The 14,802-nt window shown below is 45.8% G+C and overlaps 1 protein-coding gene across 1 annotated transcript; it reads right to left on the reverse strand.

Moving 5' to 3' along the window:
• Nucleotides 1-11,806: 11,806 nt before the first annotated feature.
• On the reverse strand, nucleotides 11,807-13,311 carry LOC123490061 (uncharacterized protein C4orf54-like). The gene is made up of 2 exons (XM_045220274.1): nucleotides 13,071-13,311; nucleotides 11,807-12,843 (listed from the first exon to the last, which is right to left on the reverse strand). The coding sequence occupies exons 1-2, from the start codon at nucleotides 13,309-13,311 to the stop codon at nucleotides 11,939-11,941; spliced, it is 1,146 nt and encodes a 381-aa protein (XP_045076209.1). The 3' UTR covers nucleotides 11,807-11,938.
• Between the last annotated feature and the right edge of the window lie 1,491 nt (nucleotides 13,312-14,802).

Genomic DNA, 14,802 nt, shown 5'->3' on the forward strand with positions numbered 1-14,802 from the left:
GGAATATATTGCTTTTTTTTATTTAATTACCATCTAGAGTCTAAGCCCTGTCTAAGGCGGGGGAAGGGGGGGGGGTTCTATTAAGCTAACATATGGAATTGTTTTAAGATGGTCTTACCAATGATCATTTAGCTATTTGATTTAGAATTTTAATACCCCTTAAGGTATCAAAAATATGTATTTAAAAAAGATTTAATGAAACATTGAATTTGGCATTACTGCTGTTAGCCAATAGAAACGCATTGAATAACAGATTCACTACCTGGAACAACAGATAGTCCCCAAAAAAATCTCAAGAAAGTTTGTTCTGAAGTGTCTGTCCTATATCTGAGATATAAGAAAGATAAGGAAACGATATATCTTTATATATATATATATACAGTGGGGAAAAAAAGTATTTAGTCAGCCACCAATTGTGCAATTTCTCCCACTTAAAAAGATGAGAGAGGCCTGTAATTTTCATCATAGGTACACGTCAACTATGACAGACATCTTCAATGCCCTTGCTGATGGAAGGAGGTTTTCACTCAAAATCTCACGATACATGTCCCCATTCATTCTTTCCTTTACACAGATCAGTCGTCCTGGTCCCTTTGCAGAAAAACAGCCCCAAAGCATGATGTTTCTACCCCCATGCTTCACAGTAGGTATGGTGTTCTTTGGATGCAACTCAGCATTCTTTGTCCTCCAAACACGACGAGTTGAGTTTTTACCAAAAAGTTCTATTTTGGTTTCATCTGACCATATGACATTCTCCCAATCCTCTTCTGGATCATCCAAATGCACTCTAGCAAACTTCAGACGGGCCTGGACATGTACTGGCTTAAGCAGGGGGACACATCTGGCACTGCAGGATTTGAGTCCCTGGCGGCGTAGTGTGTTACTGATGGTAGGCTTTGTTACTTTGGTCCCAGCTCTCTGCAGGTCATTCACTAGGTCCCCCCCGTGTGGTTCTGGGATTTTTGCTCACTGTTCTTGTGATCATTTTGACCCCACGGGGTGAGATCTTGCATGGAGCCCCAGATCGAGGGAGATTATCAGTGGTCTTGTATGTCTTCCATTTCCTAATAATTGCTCCCACAGTTGATTTCTTCAAACCAAGCTGCTTACCTATTGCAGATTCAGTCTTCCCAGCCTGGTGCAGGTCTACAATTTTGTTTCTGGTGTCCTTTGACAGCTCTTTGGTCTTGGCCATAGTGGAGTTTGGAGTGTGACTGTTTGAGGTTGTAAACAGGTGTCTTTTATACTGATAACAAGTTCAAACAGGTGCCATTACAGTTTTTTCCAACTGCTTACACACAAAATATTTTCATGTCACACAATTTTTGAAACCTCTCACTCAAAGTGCAAAACTACACACCAAATCTCCAAAACCATAAGCTATTTCTCAGCTTTTGACTCAGTTGTCAATTGCATAAAACACTTTTTTCAAAACACTACACACAATTCTCTACCTAAAACACAAAAATCTAACAGGAAGTGACTTGCTTTCCTTTTCCAAACACAACCAATCAAAATGCTACACTTATTCACCAGGTCAAACACACTCTCCTCACATGTTCAAACACTAATTGCTTAACTGATCACTAACCAATCACTGCTTTACTGTACTATAGGACTGTTTTGAACAATGGATGATAACAATGGACAGAGAGCAAGAGGAGTAGGAGGGAGAGGCAGGGGAAGAGGAAGAGGAAGAAGAGGACGAGGGCAAAGAAGAGAAGGAAGGAGAGCCATCTCTGATGAGATTAGGGCAACACTTGTTGATCATGTGATCAACCACGGTTTGACCATGAGAGAGGCTGGACTGAGAGTCCAGCCCAACTTGAGTCGATTTACAGTGGCGTCCATAATTCGAACCTTCAGAAATGAGAACAGGTATGCAACTATCTAATGACTATTTTAGCATTACAGTAATGTACTGTAAAATACGTATGACTGCATAGTATTGCATAAACATTTGTAACTCATCAATGCTGTAAGCCTGTCGACCATACAACGCATCCTCCAATGGCACCAAGTGACGATGAAACAACTTTACAAGGTGCCATTTGAGAGAAACTCTGACAGAGTCAAGAATCTGCAACATGACTTTGTAGAGGTATGTATGCAACACTACTTCCAGTACTTCAGACATACCATATTTACTCATCTGTATATCATTTTGTCTGTTACAGAGAGTATTGGAGATGGATGCCCATGTACATTTATTTATGTGGATGAGGTTGGCTTCAACCTCACCAAAACCAGGCGCCATGGAAGAAATGTAATAGGACAGAGGGCAATTACCAATGTCCCTGGACAGCGTGGGGGTAATATAACTATGTGTGCTGCCATCACTCAAAACGGGGTCCTCCATCACAATGCCACACTGGGTCCGTACAACACCGGACATATCCTCACTTTTCTGGATGCAATTTACACAATGCTAGTCCCTGATCCAGATCAGGAGCCTGCTAGATTTGTGGTTATATGGGACAATGTTAGTTTTCACCGGGCTGTTCTGGTCCAAAACTGGTTTTCCACCCATCCACAATTTGTAGTTTTGTACCTACTCCCATATTCACCTTTTCTAAATCCCATAGAGGAATTCTTCTCAGCCTGGCGCTGGAAAGTGTATGATCGCCAACCCTATGCCAGCATGCCGCTTCTCCAGGCAATGGAGGACACATGTGGGGACATAGAGGAAAGCCTCTGTCCAAGGTTGGATACGCCATGCTAGGAGATACTTCCCTCGATGTTTGGCAAGAGAAAACGTATCTTGTGATGTGGACGAAGTATTGTGGCCAGACCCAGCCCGGAGAAGAGATGAAGCGTAGCTTAGCACTGGTGACTGCCCCCTACCATTTCCTGGACTGCCCCCGGGACCCCCACACACAATTGTGCTCTTTACTGTATTCTAAAGAATATACTTTTGGTTTACATATGTTTATGGTTTTGTTGTATGCTGCTGTATACAACAGTAATGTTTGGCCTAATAAATATTTTCTGTTTCTACATCGCATTGGTGTTTACAGTGTACTTGTTACCCCTCTCAGCAGATTACTTTCACTGTAGAACATTGTATTGAAATGTATATATAAGCCTATGAAAGACCAAAGAGCTTTAGATTTAGAACAACAGTGTTTACATGGTATATCCAAACATGTACTATTATGAAAGAAGTGTTTGCCATTTGATGCAAATGCTTCATTCTGACATGTGTTTATGGCATTTTGAATGAAGTGTTACATTTTGAAGGAGATGTGAGGCATTTTGCATTTTGTGTGTGCAGTTTTGGGAATTGTGTGTAGAGTTTTGAAAAAAGGAGACATAGTTTTGAAAACGTGTGTAAGCAGTTGGAAAAAACTGTAATACACGTAACGAGTGGAGGACAGAGGAGCCTCTTAAAGAAGAAGTTACAGGTCTGTGAGAGCCAGAAATCTTGCTTGTTTGTAGGTGACCAAATACTTATTTTCCACCAAAATTTGCAAATAAATTCATTAAAAATCCTACAATGTGATTTTCTGGATTTTCTTCCCTCAATTTGTCTGTCATAGTTGACGTGTACCTATGATGAAAATTACAGGCCTCTCTCATCTTTTTAAGTGGGAGAACTTGCACAATTGGTGGCTGACTAAATACTTTTTTTCCCCACTGTATATATATATATATATATATATATTTTTTTTTTCTTTACACGTATATATCCCCTTATATATTTCCATTCATTTTTTTAAACTGGTACTAGGGATATTCAGAAGAGTCTTGTGAGGGTCCAAGAGTGAGTAGCCCAAACTTTTCGGACACTACACACAGAAGTTGGCAGAAGAAGCTGTACCAACTTCAGACATGTCCCGCGATTCTTGAGGGGGCCGTAGAGCAAAACATAGAACACCATGGTGTTCATGAGAGTCTTATCTTAGTTTGTAGGTCAAACCGTTCGGACGCTACAGACGTTTTCTCATGGTCTGACAAACACCACTCTTGCTCTGCAGCATTGAAGGTCCCCAAGAACACAGTGGCCTCCATTATTCTTAAATGGAAAAAGTTTGGATCCACCAAGACTCATCCTAGAGCTGAGAGAGATCCAGAGTTCCTCTGTGGAGATGGGAGAACCTTCCAGAAGGACAACCATCTCTGCAGCACTCCACCAATCAGGCCTTTATGGTAGAGTGGCCAGACGGAAGCCACTCTTCAGTAAAAGGCACATGACAGCCCACTTGGAGTTTGCCAAAAGGCACCTAAAGTCTCTCAGTGTCACGCCCTGACCTACAGAACTCTAGTTAGTTTGGTCAGGGTGTGCATGTTGAGTTCTATGTTATGGTAGATCTATGTGTAGATCTAGGTTTTGTATGTCTATGTTTGGCCGGGTGTGATTCCCAATCAGAGGCAGCTGTCGCTCGTTGTCTCTGATTGGGGATCATACTTAGGCAGCCTGTTTTCCTACCTGTGTTGTGGGATCTTGTTTGTGTTCGGTGAGTTTGGCTTGTGTGTGTGTGTGTGTGTGTGTGTGTGTGTGTGTGTGTGTGTGTGTGTGTGTGTGTGTGTGTGTGTGTGTGTGTGTGTGTGTGTGTGTGTGTGTGTGTGTGTGTGTGTGTGTGTGTGTGTGTGTGTGTGTGTGTGTGTGTGTGTGTGTGTGTGTGTGTGTGTGTGTGTGTGTGTGTGTGTGTGTGTGTGTGTGTGTGTGTGTGTGTGTGTGTGTGTGTGTGTGTGTGTGTGTGTGTGTTTAGCCTTCCGACGTCACGTTTCGTTGCCTTTTGTTGTTTTGTATGTTTATTCAGTTAAATAAACATGTATGCATTTCACGCTGCGCCTTGGTCTGACCCGTCCTTCAACGTCCGTGACACTCAGATCGTGAGAAACAAGATTCTCTGGTCTGATGAAACCAAGATTGAACTCTTGGCCTGAATGCCAAGCGTCACGTCTGGAGGAAACCTGGCACCATCCCTACGGTGAAGCACCTGTTTTTGCTTTGTCATTATGGGGTATTGTGTGTAGATTGATGAGGGGAAAAAAACAATTTAATCAATTTTAGAATAAGACTAACGTTAAAAAATGTGGCGGAAAAAAGGGGAATGAATACTTTCCGAATGCGCTGTAAATCTGGATAAGAGTGTCTGTTATATGACGAACATTTCTACAACATGTTGCCCAATCCATTCCTAGGGAACCCTCAGGGAGTGCTAGTTTTTTGCACAGAAAACCTGAAATAACTCAACCCTTGATTAGTTTACTCAGAAGTGTTAATACTGGGCTAGAACAAATATGCTGGGGATCCCACTCAAATGGATTTGAAAGGCAAATCAAATTAATGACCAATGATGCATGGTTTGACAATCCTGCTTCTCTCATGAAAATATGTGTTTTCTTAAGGATTCATATTATTAATTCAATGTCCAGATTAAATTGATTATCATGAATGCCTGCGAGTACAATTGCATGAGGTTAAATTGCATAGCATGAGTATTGCACTATGAAATCACAAACGACACAATCAAACATGTAAATAAAATATACAGCACAAGGTTAAAAAATTATAATATTAAAGGGATACTTTGGGATTTGTGTCCAGTATGAAGGAAGTTAGGACATGCTAGCAGATACCCATAGACTTCCAGTCATTGTGCCAACACTAGTTAGCATTAGCTCGTGAAATTACCTCTAACTTCCTTCATACTGGACATAGAGACATAACAATGGTATCCACGAGTTCATCTGATTCTGGGAAAGTAGATAAAGGGCCTCATTGCCAAAATCCCAAATTATCCCATTAACCGGTGGATATTTTGTAACAATTAAAAATGTCAACCAAACTCCCAAGTTTAACACAGAGGTGTTAAGATAAGACGGTAACCTACTTCAGAGAAGGGTGAGGCAATAACAATTCTATGTCTGTTGAGATGACTAATAACCATGATGACTGTGATGGATGACCATGAACCATAAAGTCCAGACGGTAGAATTAGTGGCACTGGAAGGCCCAGGACACTTCAGGAAACGTCAAAAGTCACTCCTGTGTGGGACACAGAACACAATGTAATGGGAGATTAGGATTAGGAAACTGGAAACTTGTCATTACATTTACATTTACATTTTAGTCATTTAGCAGATGCTCTTATCCAGAGCGACTTACAGGAGCAATTAGGGTTAGGTGCCTTGCTCAAGGGCACATTTACGTCATTTAGCAGACGCTCTTATCCAGAGCGACTCACCAATTGGTGCGTTCACCCCTATAGCCAGTGGGATAACCACTTTACAATTTTGGGGGGTAGAAGGATTACTTTATCCTATCCCAGGTATTCCTTAAAGAGGTGGGGTTTCAAATGCCTCCGGAAGGTGGTGAGTGACTCCGCTGTCCTGGCGTCGTGAGGGAGATTGTTCCACCATTGGGGTGCCAGAGCAGCGAACAGTTTTGACTGGGCTGAGCGGGAACTATGCTTCCGCAGAGGAAGGGAGCCAGCAGGCCAGAGGTGGATGAACGCAATGCCCTCGTTTGGGTGTAGGGACTGATCAGAGCCCGAAGGTACAGAGGTGCCGTTCCCCTCACTGCTCCATAGGCAAGCACCATGGTCTTGTAGCGGATGCGAGCTTCAACTGGAAGCCAGTGGAGTGTGCGGAGGAGGGGGTGACGTGAGAGAACTTGGGAAGGTTGAACACCAGACGGGCTGCGGCATTCTGGATGAGTTGTAGGGGTTTAATGGCACAGGCAGGGAGGCCAGCCAACAGCGAGTTGCAGTAGTCCAGACGGGAGATGACAAGTGCCTGGATTAGGACCTGTGCCGCTTCCTGTGTAAGGCAGGGTCGTACTCTCCGAATGTTGTAGAGCATGAACCTGCAGGAGCGGGTCACCGCCTTGATGTTGGCGGAGAACGACAGGGTGTTGTCCAGGGTCACGCCTAGGCTCTTCGCACTCTGGGAGGAGGACACAGCGGAGTTGTCAACCGTGATGGCGAGATCATGGAACGGGCAGTCCTTCCCCGAGAGGAAGAGCAGCTCCGTCTTGCCAGGGGTTCAGCTTGAGGTGGTGATCCGTCATCCATACTGATATGTCTGCCAGACATGCAGAGATGCGATTCGCCACCTGGTTATCAGAAGGGGGGAAAGGAGAAGATTAGTTGTGTATCGTCAGCGTAGCAATGATAGGAGAGGCCATGTGAGGATATGACAGAGCCAAGTGACTTGGTGTATAGGGAGAAAAGGAGAGGGCCTAGGAACTGAGCCCTGGGGGACACCAGTGGTGAGAGCATGTGGTGCGGAGACAGCTCTCGCCACGCCACTTGGTAGGGAGCGACCGGTCAGGTAGGACGCAATCCAGGAGTGAGCCGCGCCGGAGATGCCCAGCTCGGAGAGGGTGGAGAGGAGGATCTGATGGTTCACAGTATCAAAGGCAGCAGACAGGTCTAGAAGGACAAGAGCAGAGGAGAGAGAGTTAGCTTTAGCAGTGCGGAGAGCCTCTGTGACACATAGAAGAGCAGTCTCAGTTGAATGACCAGTCCTGAAACCTGACTGGTTTGGATCAAGAAGGTCATTCTGAGAGAGATAGCAAGAGAGTTGGCTAAAGACGGCACGCTCAATAGTTTTGGAAAGAAAAGAAAGAAGGGATACTGGTCTGTAGTTGTTGACATCAGTGGGATCGAGTGTTGGTTTCTTGAGAAGGGGAGCAACTCTCGCTCTCTTGAAGACGGAAGGGACATGGCCAGCGGTCAAGGATGAGTTGATCAGCGAGGTGAGGTAGGGGAGAAGGTCACCGGAGATGGTCTGGAGAAGAGAGGAGGGGATGGGGTCAAGCGGGCAGGTTGTTGGGCGGCCTGCAGTCACAAGTCGCAGGATTTTATCTGGAGAGAGAGGGGAGAAAGAAGTCAAAGCATAGGGTAGGGCAGTGTGAGTAGGACCAGCAGTGTCATTAGACTTAACAAACGAGGATCGAATGTCGTCAACCTTCTTTTCAAAGTGGTTGACGAAGTCATCCACAGAGAGAGAGGAGGGGGGGGGAGGATTCAGGAGGGAGGAAAATGTGGCAAAGAGCTTCCTAGGGTTAGAGGCAGATGCTTGGAATTTAGAGTGGTAGAAAGTGGCCTTAGCAGCGGAAACAGATGAAGAAAATGTAGAGAGGAGGGGAGTGAAAAGATGCCAGGTCGGCAGGGGAGTTTAGTTTTCTTCCATTTCCGCTCCGCTGCCCGGAGCTCTGTTCTGTGAGCTCGCAATGAGTCATCAAGCCACGGAGCTGGAGGGGAGGACCGAGCCGGCCGGGAGGATAGGGGACACAGAGAGTCAAAGGATGCAGAAAGGGGAGGAGAGGAGGGTTGAGGAGGCAGAATCAGGAGATTGGAGGGAGAAGGATTGAGCAGAGGGAAGAGATGATAGGATGGAAGAGGAGAGAGTAGTGGGAGAGAGAGAGCGAAGGTTGCGGCGGCGCATTACCATCTGTGTAGGGGCAGAGTGAGTAGTGTGGGAGGAGAGCGAGAGAGAAAAGGAAACAAAGTAGTGGTCGGAGACATGGAGGGGAGTTGCAGTGAGATTAGTAGAGGAGCAGCATCTAGTAAAGATGAGGTCAAGCGTATTGCCTGCCTTGTGAGTAGGGGGGACGGTGAGAGGGTGAGGTCAAAAGAGGAGAGAAGTGGAAAGAAGGAGGCAGAGAGAAATGAGTCAAATGTGGACATAGGGAGGTTGAAATCCCCCAAAACTGTGAGGGGTGAGCCATCCTCAGGAAAGGAACTTATCAAGGCGTCAAGCTCATTGATGAACTCTCCAAGGGAACCTGGAGGGCGATAGATGACAAGGATATTAAGCTTAAATGGGCTAGTGACTGTGACAGCATGGAATTCAAATGAGGAGATAGACAGATGGGTTAGGGGAAAAATTGAGAATGTCCACTTGGGAGAGATGAGGATTCCTGTGCCACCACCCTCTGACCAGATGCTCTCGGGGTATGCGAGAACACATGGTCAGATGAGGAGAGAGCAGTAGGAGTAGCAGTGTTTTCAGTGGTAATCCATGTTTCCGTCAGCACCAGGAAGTCGAGGGACTGGAGATTAGCATAGGCTGGGATGAAGTCAGCTTTGTTGGCAGCAGAACGGCAGTTCCAGAGGCTGCCTGAGACCTGGAACTCCAGGTGTGTGGTGCGTGTAGGGACCACCAGGTTAGAGAGGCAGCAGCCACGCGGTGTGGGGGCGTTTGTGTAGCCTGTGCGGAGAGGAGAGAACAGGGATAGGCAGAGGCATAGTTGACAGGCTGCAACAGATGGCTACAATAATGCAGAGGAGATCGGGATGAAATGCACTGAACATCAGGGAAAGGAGAGTGCAGGCCTCCCTCACCAAAAATAAATAAATATATAACTCTCCCAACTTCCACCTCAGAAACTATGATTGTTTCACTGAACCACCCGAATAAAACTCTCCCAACTTCCACTCTAGAAATTAGAATTGTTGTAAGCTACAGCAGACTGTTATCAGTAGCTGTAATTAAGTACAGCAGCTACCAACCACCTAACGTTAATGCCTCGGATGAGGTTAGAAAAACAGCTGAATGGTAGCAGCTAGCTGGCTCAATCACAGGTACTCTCAAGCATGAAATAACATTGGAAACAGCTAACCACAGTTGCTAAAAGTTACCGATAGCTACCCTCTAGCTAGCTAGCTTTGTTGGTCCAGGTAGTGGATAAGCTAGCCTCGTGCTTCGCCTGGGCTCCGCCGAATAAAATCCTTACCTACAATAATAACCTACAATAATAACCTACAATAACTACCGGAGTAAGCTGCCTATAATACCAGACTACAATACCTACCTACAAACTAAATACATGGTTTAAGCTTAACTCAACACCATATAAGAAGCCAAGCTTACCTTTCATAACGCAGCAAAGATTAAACGTTGGGTAGCTAGCACAAAGATATTGTATTTAGCTACCACAGCCTGCTGGTAGTGTTGGCTAGCTAGCAATGGCTACTGTGTTGACTTTGTTTGAAAAACGGCGTCGCTGTGAGCGAATGTAGCTGGCTAAAAGGATATTGTTTTTAGTTGCAACCGTTGCTAATAGCAACTCGCCAGCTAATCCAGGAGGTGAGTTAGCTAGCTAGCTTCGTGCTACATCCGGCACCGCCGAATACAAAAGTAACCTACAATAACTACACAACAGCTACCCGCAACAGCCCACGATGCCTAACTATACTACTTAATAAGACGGTCGTTTAATTTGAAAATTATGTAGTGTACTCCTGGCATTAGCTGTTTCTCCCATGTCCTGCTTCTGTCCAACAGCAGCCCCATCAGTACGTGAAATCATCATATTTTGCTTACTTTTTGGATACACCTCTGAAAAGGGCATTGAAAAACTCCTAAAAACTAGCCAGTCCAGTCAGGCAGTCAGTCAGTGTGTATCAAGTTACAGAATGGAGATATCCCTCTTCAAGGCTTTCAGACTGAACAATATGACAAGCGCAGACAAGTATGACAAGCAAGCATTTTTTTCTTAGTGACGGTTATGCCAGCCTTAACACGACGGCCTCCTAATGCATGTGGTCATGGTTCCTACACAAAACAGTAACACTTTTAAGGGTACCTAGAGGACTTAAACAGTCATCATAAGCCATACATACTGCATTCATGCTTATGTACTGCTACAAATGAATGTGGTATGCATGGAAATAAATATCCTTCCCAAAAAAACAATGAACGCAGGGATTACAAAACAAACCTGTTCTGCAATTAACATTGATTCTCCTTGTTTTATAAATCAAATAAATTTTTATTTGTCACATGCGCCAAATACAACAGGTGTAGACCTTACCGTGAAATGATTACTTACAAGCCCCTTAACCAACAATGCAGTTTTAAGAAAATAGAGTAAAGAAAATATTTACTAAATAAACTAAAGTAAAAAAAGTAACACAATAAAATAACAATAACGAGGCTATATACAGGGGTTGCCGGTACCGAGTCAATGTACAGGTCAATAACCGTAACCAGGGTGAACATACTTGGTATATAACTTTTTAGTTGGGTAGGGGAAGTCCCAATCTAACTGTCTTCTGTGCTTGCTTCCCCGCTGGTATGTCCCCATGATTTGTTTATGTAATGGCTGAGTGATGGAGGTTCTCACTCGCTCCCTTCTATGTGACTGGGTCCTATAAAAGGTGGCCCTGTTGCAGCCCCGCACTGCCACAGCCAAGGGCCTTGATTTCCAGCAGCAGCTGGCCTCCCCTGTATCAGCACAATAAATGCCTTGCATCGCCCGACCATTCCTTCCCTCCCCAACCCCCCCGGTATGCTGGCCTTGCCACGCCTCTTCTCCTTTCCCAACAAACACCAACCATTGCCACCCTGGCCCAGCCCAGGTCTCCTATAATTGATATCATCCTTGATGGCTTTGATATGATACATCATTATATTGCTGGAAATAGCTAGTATATTTGGAGATGTTGGTAAACAGTGTTCCTCAACTCCAGTCCTCGAACCCCCCTGTCATCAAGGCAAAGGGTGGCTATTTGAAGAATCTCAAATATAAACTATATTTTCATTTGTTTAACACTTTTTGGTTACTACATGATTCCATATGTGTTATTTCATAGTTTTGATGTCTTCACTATTATTCTACAATGTAGAAAATAGTAAAAATAAAGAAACCCTGAGACTTGACACCAAAATTAACCTGGGACAATATCCAATAACAATATGGATTTACTCCACCATAGTGTAGGGACACATACAGTGGTGTGAAAGTTATATAGATTGTCAATTATGCTATCAATTATGCTGCTGATGTTCACTTCCATTCTATCTGGGGCATACCTACACTATTGGTGTAACAGTTCAATGACATCTATTCCTTTTATGCTCTGTCAATAGTTTTGCTGGGAAGCAAATAAAACCTAAAAAGCACATGCACAACATGGTACGGTTTACGATAGACTACTCAAATAAAATCCCTTACATATCATGTGACAAGTCCTGCCGTTTACCTATGCTCCACCACAAAGCTCATGGTGGTTCCATCGAAGAAGGGCGGGGCGATGATGCAGGGTCCCTGCTGGGAGGTGATGCTGATCACCGGCTGCTTCCCATTGGAGAAGCCCTGGACCCCTGGCCGTCCCTGCTGCTGGACCTGGCCCATACTGGAGCCTCCAGCCTGGGGAGACTTTCCAGACCCCACGGCCATGTAGTAGGGACTCTCCATGTAGTCTGGCTGGGAGGAACTGCCTTTGTCTCCAGAGTCTTCCTGCTCCGACGGCATGGAGAGCTGCGATTGCATCCTTGTGGGGATCAGGGTGGGCGTGCCGGGAATGGTGGTCATGAAGCCTGGGTATATTGTGTAGGTGGGGCCGTAGGAGCCGGGGCTCAGGGCAAAGGGCGAGATGGGCATGGACATGGGCACGGGGGACAGGGACTGCTGGGACATGGGCACGTCCACGTCCACGTACTGGCCCGTCTCGGGGTCGAAGAGGTGGCGGGTGGCCGGCCGGACAGGGGTGTCCACCAGGTAGTAGTTCCCAGTGCTGGGGTCAAAGAGCATCTTTCGCTGAGTGTGGGGCACGGCTTGTGGGGCCATGGTCAGGGAGAAGCAGTACATCTGAAGTTGGGCAGATGCCATGCTTTGAGCCATGGGCATGTGGTAGATCGTGTCCTGGGCTCTCGTCTCCATGATGATGGTGGAGGGTTTCTGTGGGGACTGTCGGGTCTCTTCCTGCCTCCAGGCGCCGCCGTGACCAGGTTGGCTGGCCATCTGGGTCTGGGTCTTGGGGCCCGTGGCGGTGAAGGTATAAATGGCTGTATTCTCTTGGCCACCGCCGGCGGATACAGCGGCTTGCTTGGCGCTGGTGATGTGAGACTTGACGGGGATGGTGAGGTAGTTTTTGGGCTCAGCTGAGGCACTGCTGAACTGGGACGGGCCTGTCTGCCTCTATACTGTTGGCCCTTTCCCTCTCTCTCTCACGCTCGCTCTCCCTCTCTCGTCTCTCTCTCCTCCACGTTTCTCAGCTGCTGGGAGATTTTCACTGACACTGGGAGTTTATTAGACACTGGGCTGAAGCCTTCGCAGTAAGGTGATTGTGATAAAGTGTGCAGCTGTGATGGTGCTTTGTTATTGTTACTTGTGGTGGGGTTTCCTGAAGCCTTGGATCTGACGTTAAACACATTCTTGGTACCCACTGGTGTTCCACGTTGCTGAGCCAGGGATTTGGGCACATCCCGGCTGATGGGAATGTAAAACGTCTCCAGGGGCTCTTTCTCCTCTCGCTTGGGTGGTGTCGTTTCACAGCTGGGCGAGGCGGTCATCGCAGGTGGGGTTTTGTCAGAGTTTGGGTACGAGTCTCTCCGGGTGAGCTTGTCCATGTTAAATGTTGGCATGTCCATCATGGTATTTGCCACATTCACTCCCTCCTCCTCTGGCCCATGCTCCTCGCTGGATATGAGAGAGAGCACATGACTGTCTGATAATATGGAAGGTGGCTCGGATTTCCTCTTCCACTCATTTCTATCAAAAACATACAACTGCTCCATGGTTTTGACTGCAGCCTGTAATTTCTCGAAGGCACCCAGGTTGGACAATTTAGACTCAGGTTTTGTCTTGTCACCGATGTCAGGTGTTTTCTCCTGTCTTCTAGAAGCTGTTCTGGTTTCAATTAGAAGACCAATGGGGCCTTCAGACGAATCACCTTTCAGTTGTTTTGTATTGCCTAATGGCACTCTCCCTGATGGTCGTTGGATGCTGCTTTTGGTGCCCTCTTGCTGGGGTGATGACCTGTCAACTTCAAATGAATCCTCTTTGAGCCTAAGTTTAGAATTCTCAATTTGATTTCCAGATTGCTTCACATTGCTATTGGTATTCACAGACCGATACTTTATTATGATGGGGGAAAGCGACGAAGGGTTTCTATAGGATCCCTTTTGGGCGTTATTATCCAAAGACACAAAGTGATGAGAACTTTTAACCAATTTACGCACATCTCTAACTTGGTGTATAGGTGTTTGCAGCTTGCCCCTGTGGTCTCGTATGTCTCTGACCATGAAGTGTGGTACTTTTTCCGAGGACTCACCCTTCAACGCCGCAGTGAGCGCTTGGCACCTGGATTCGTCGTCTGGCTTTATCAGTTTGACTGAGTTATAGCCTGTATTGGGAGGCACCAGCTTTGCAACGTTGAACGGGTCGCCTTTGTTTTCTTTTACACTCCGTAAACTGATTTTAATTTCCGGCGATTTAGATGTTACAAAACTTCTAGGATCGTCAAAGTATAGGGTGTTGGTGCGCAACTTCACACCTCCCTCTCCTTGATCCGCGGGCGCGCGGGTCAAATAATTCATAGTCCGCAGGTGTTTTGAAACTTCTCTCTCATTGGATAGTAGTTGGATACTTGGCACAAACAAATGTGTCATTTTGGTAAGCTTACTGGTCCCTGGATCGGTGTAGAAGTCCGTTTCCCCCTGGTTGTCGTTGGACGAAGACGTTTTCTCCTCCAGAGTTTTATCGTTTTTATGTTCCATTTTAAACTCTAGCTCACCGTCCCTCCATGATCTGAATGCACTATTTTGGCTTCGTTGCAGCGTGCTTTTGGAAGCTTCGAATGCTCCTATTTTAGTATCGATTCCTACTTCATTTGTCGACTCTAAATTAGTTTCTGATGCAATAATTAAAGTGTCTTGTCTCCGACAGTCGTCCTTGGCATCGCATGAGCTGGTGTCCACTAAGTCCCCTAATTCATCCACACAAACAATAGTTAGGTCAGAACTCGCCTCTGAGTATTTCGAGCTCTGCCTTTGGAAATCCTTGGACTCCTTTGGTGTAGCCCTATCCCTCTCCATGTGCGTAATTTCAGGCTCTTGTTT

Source organism: Coregonus clupeaformis, unplaced genomic scaffold (assembly GCF_020615455.1).
Source record: "Coregonus clupeaformis isolate EN_2021a unplaced genomic scaffold, ASM2061545v1 scaf3482, whole genome shotgun sequence".
Lineage (NCBI taxonomy): Eukaryota > Metazoa > Chordata > Actinopteri > Salmoniformes > Salmonidae > Coregonus > Coregonus clupeaformis.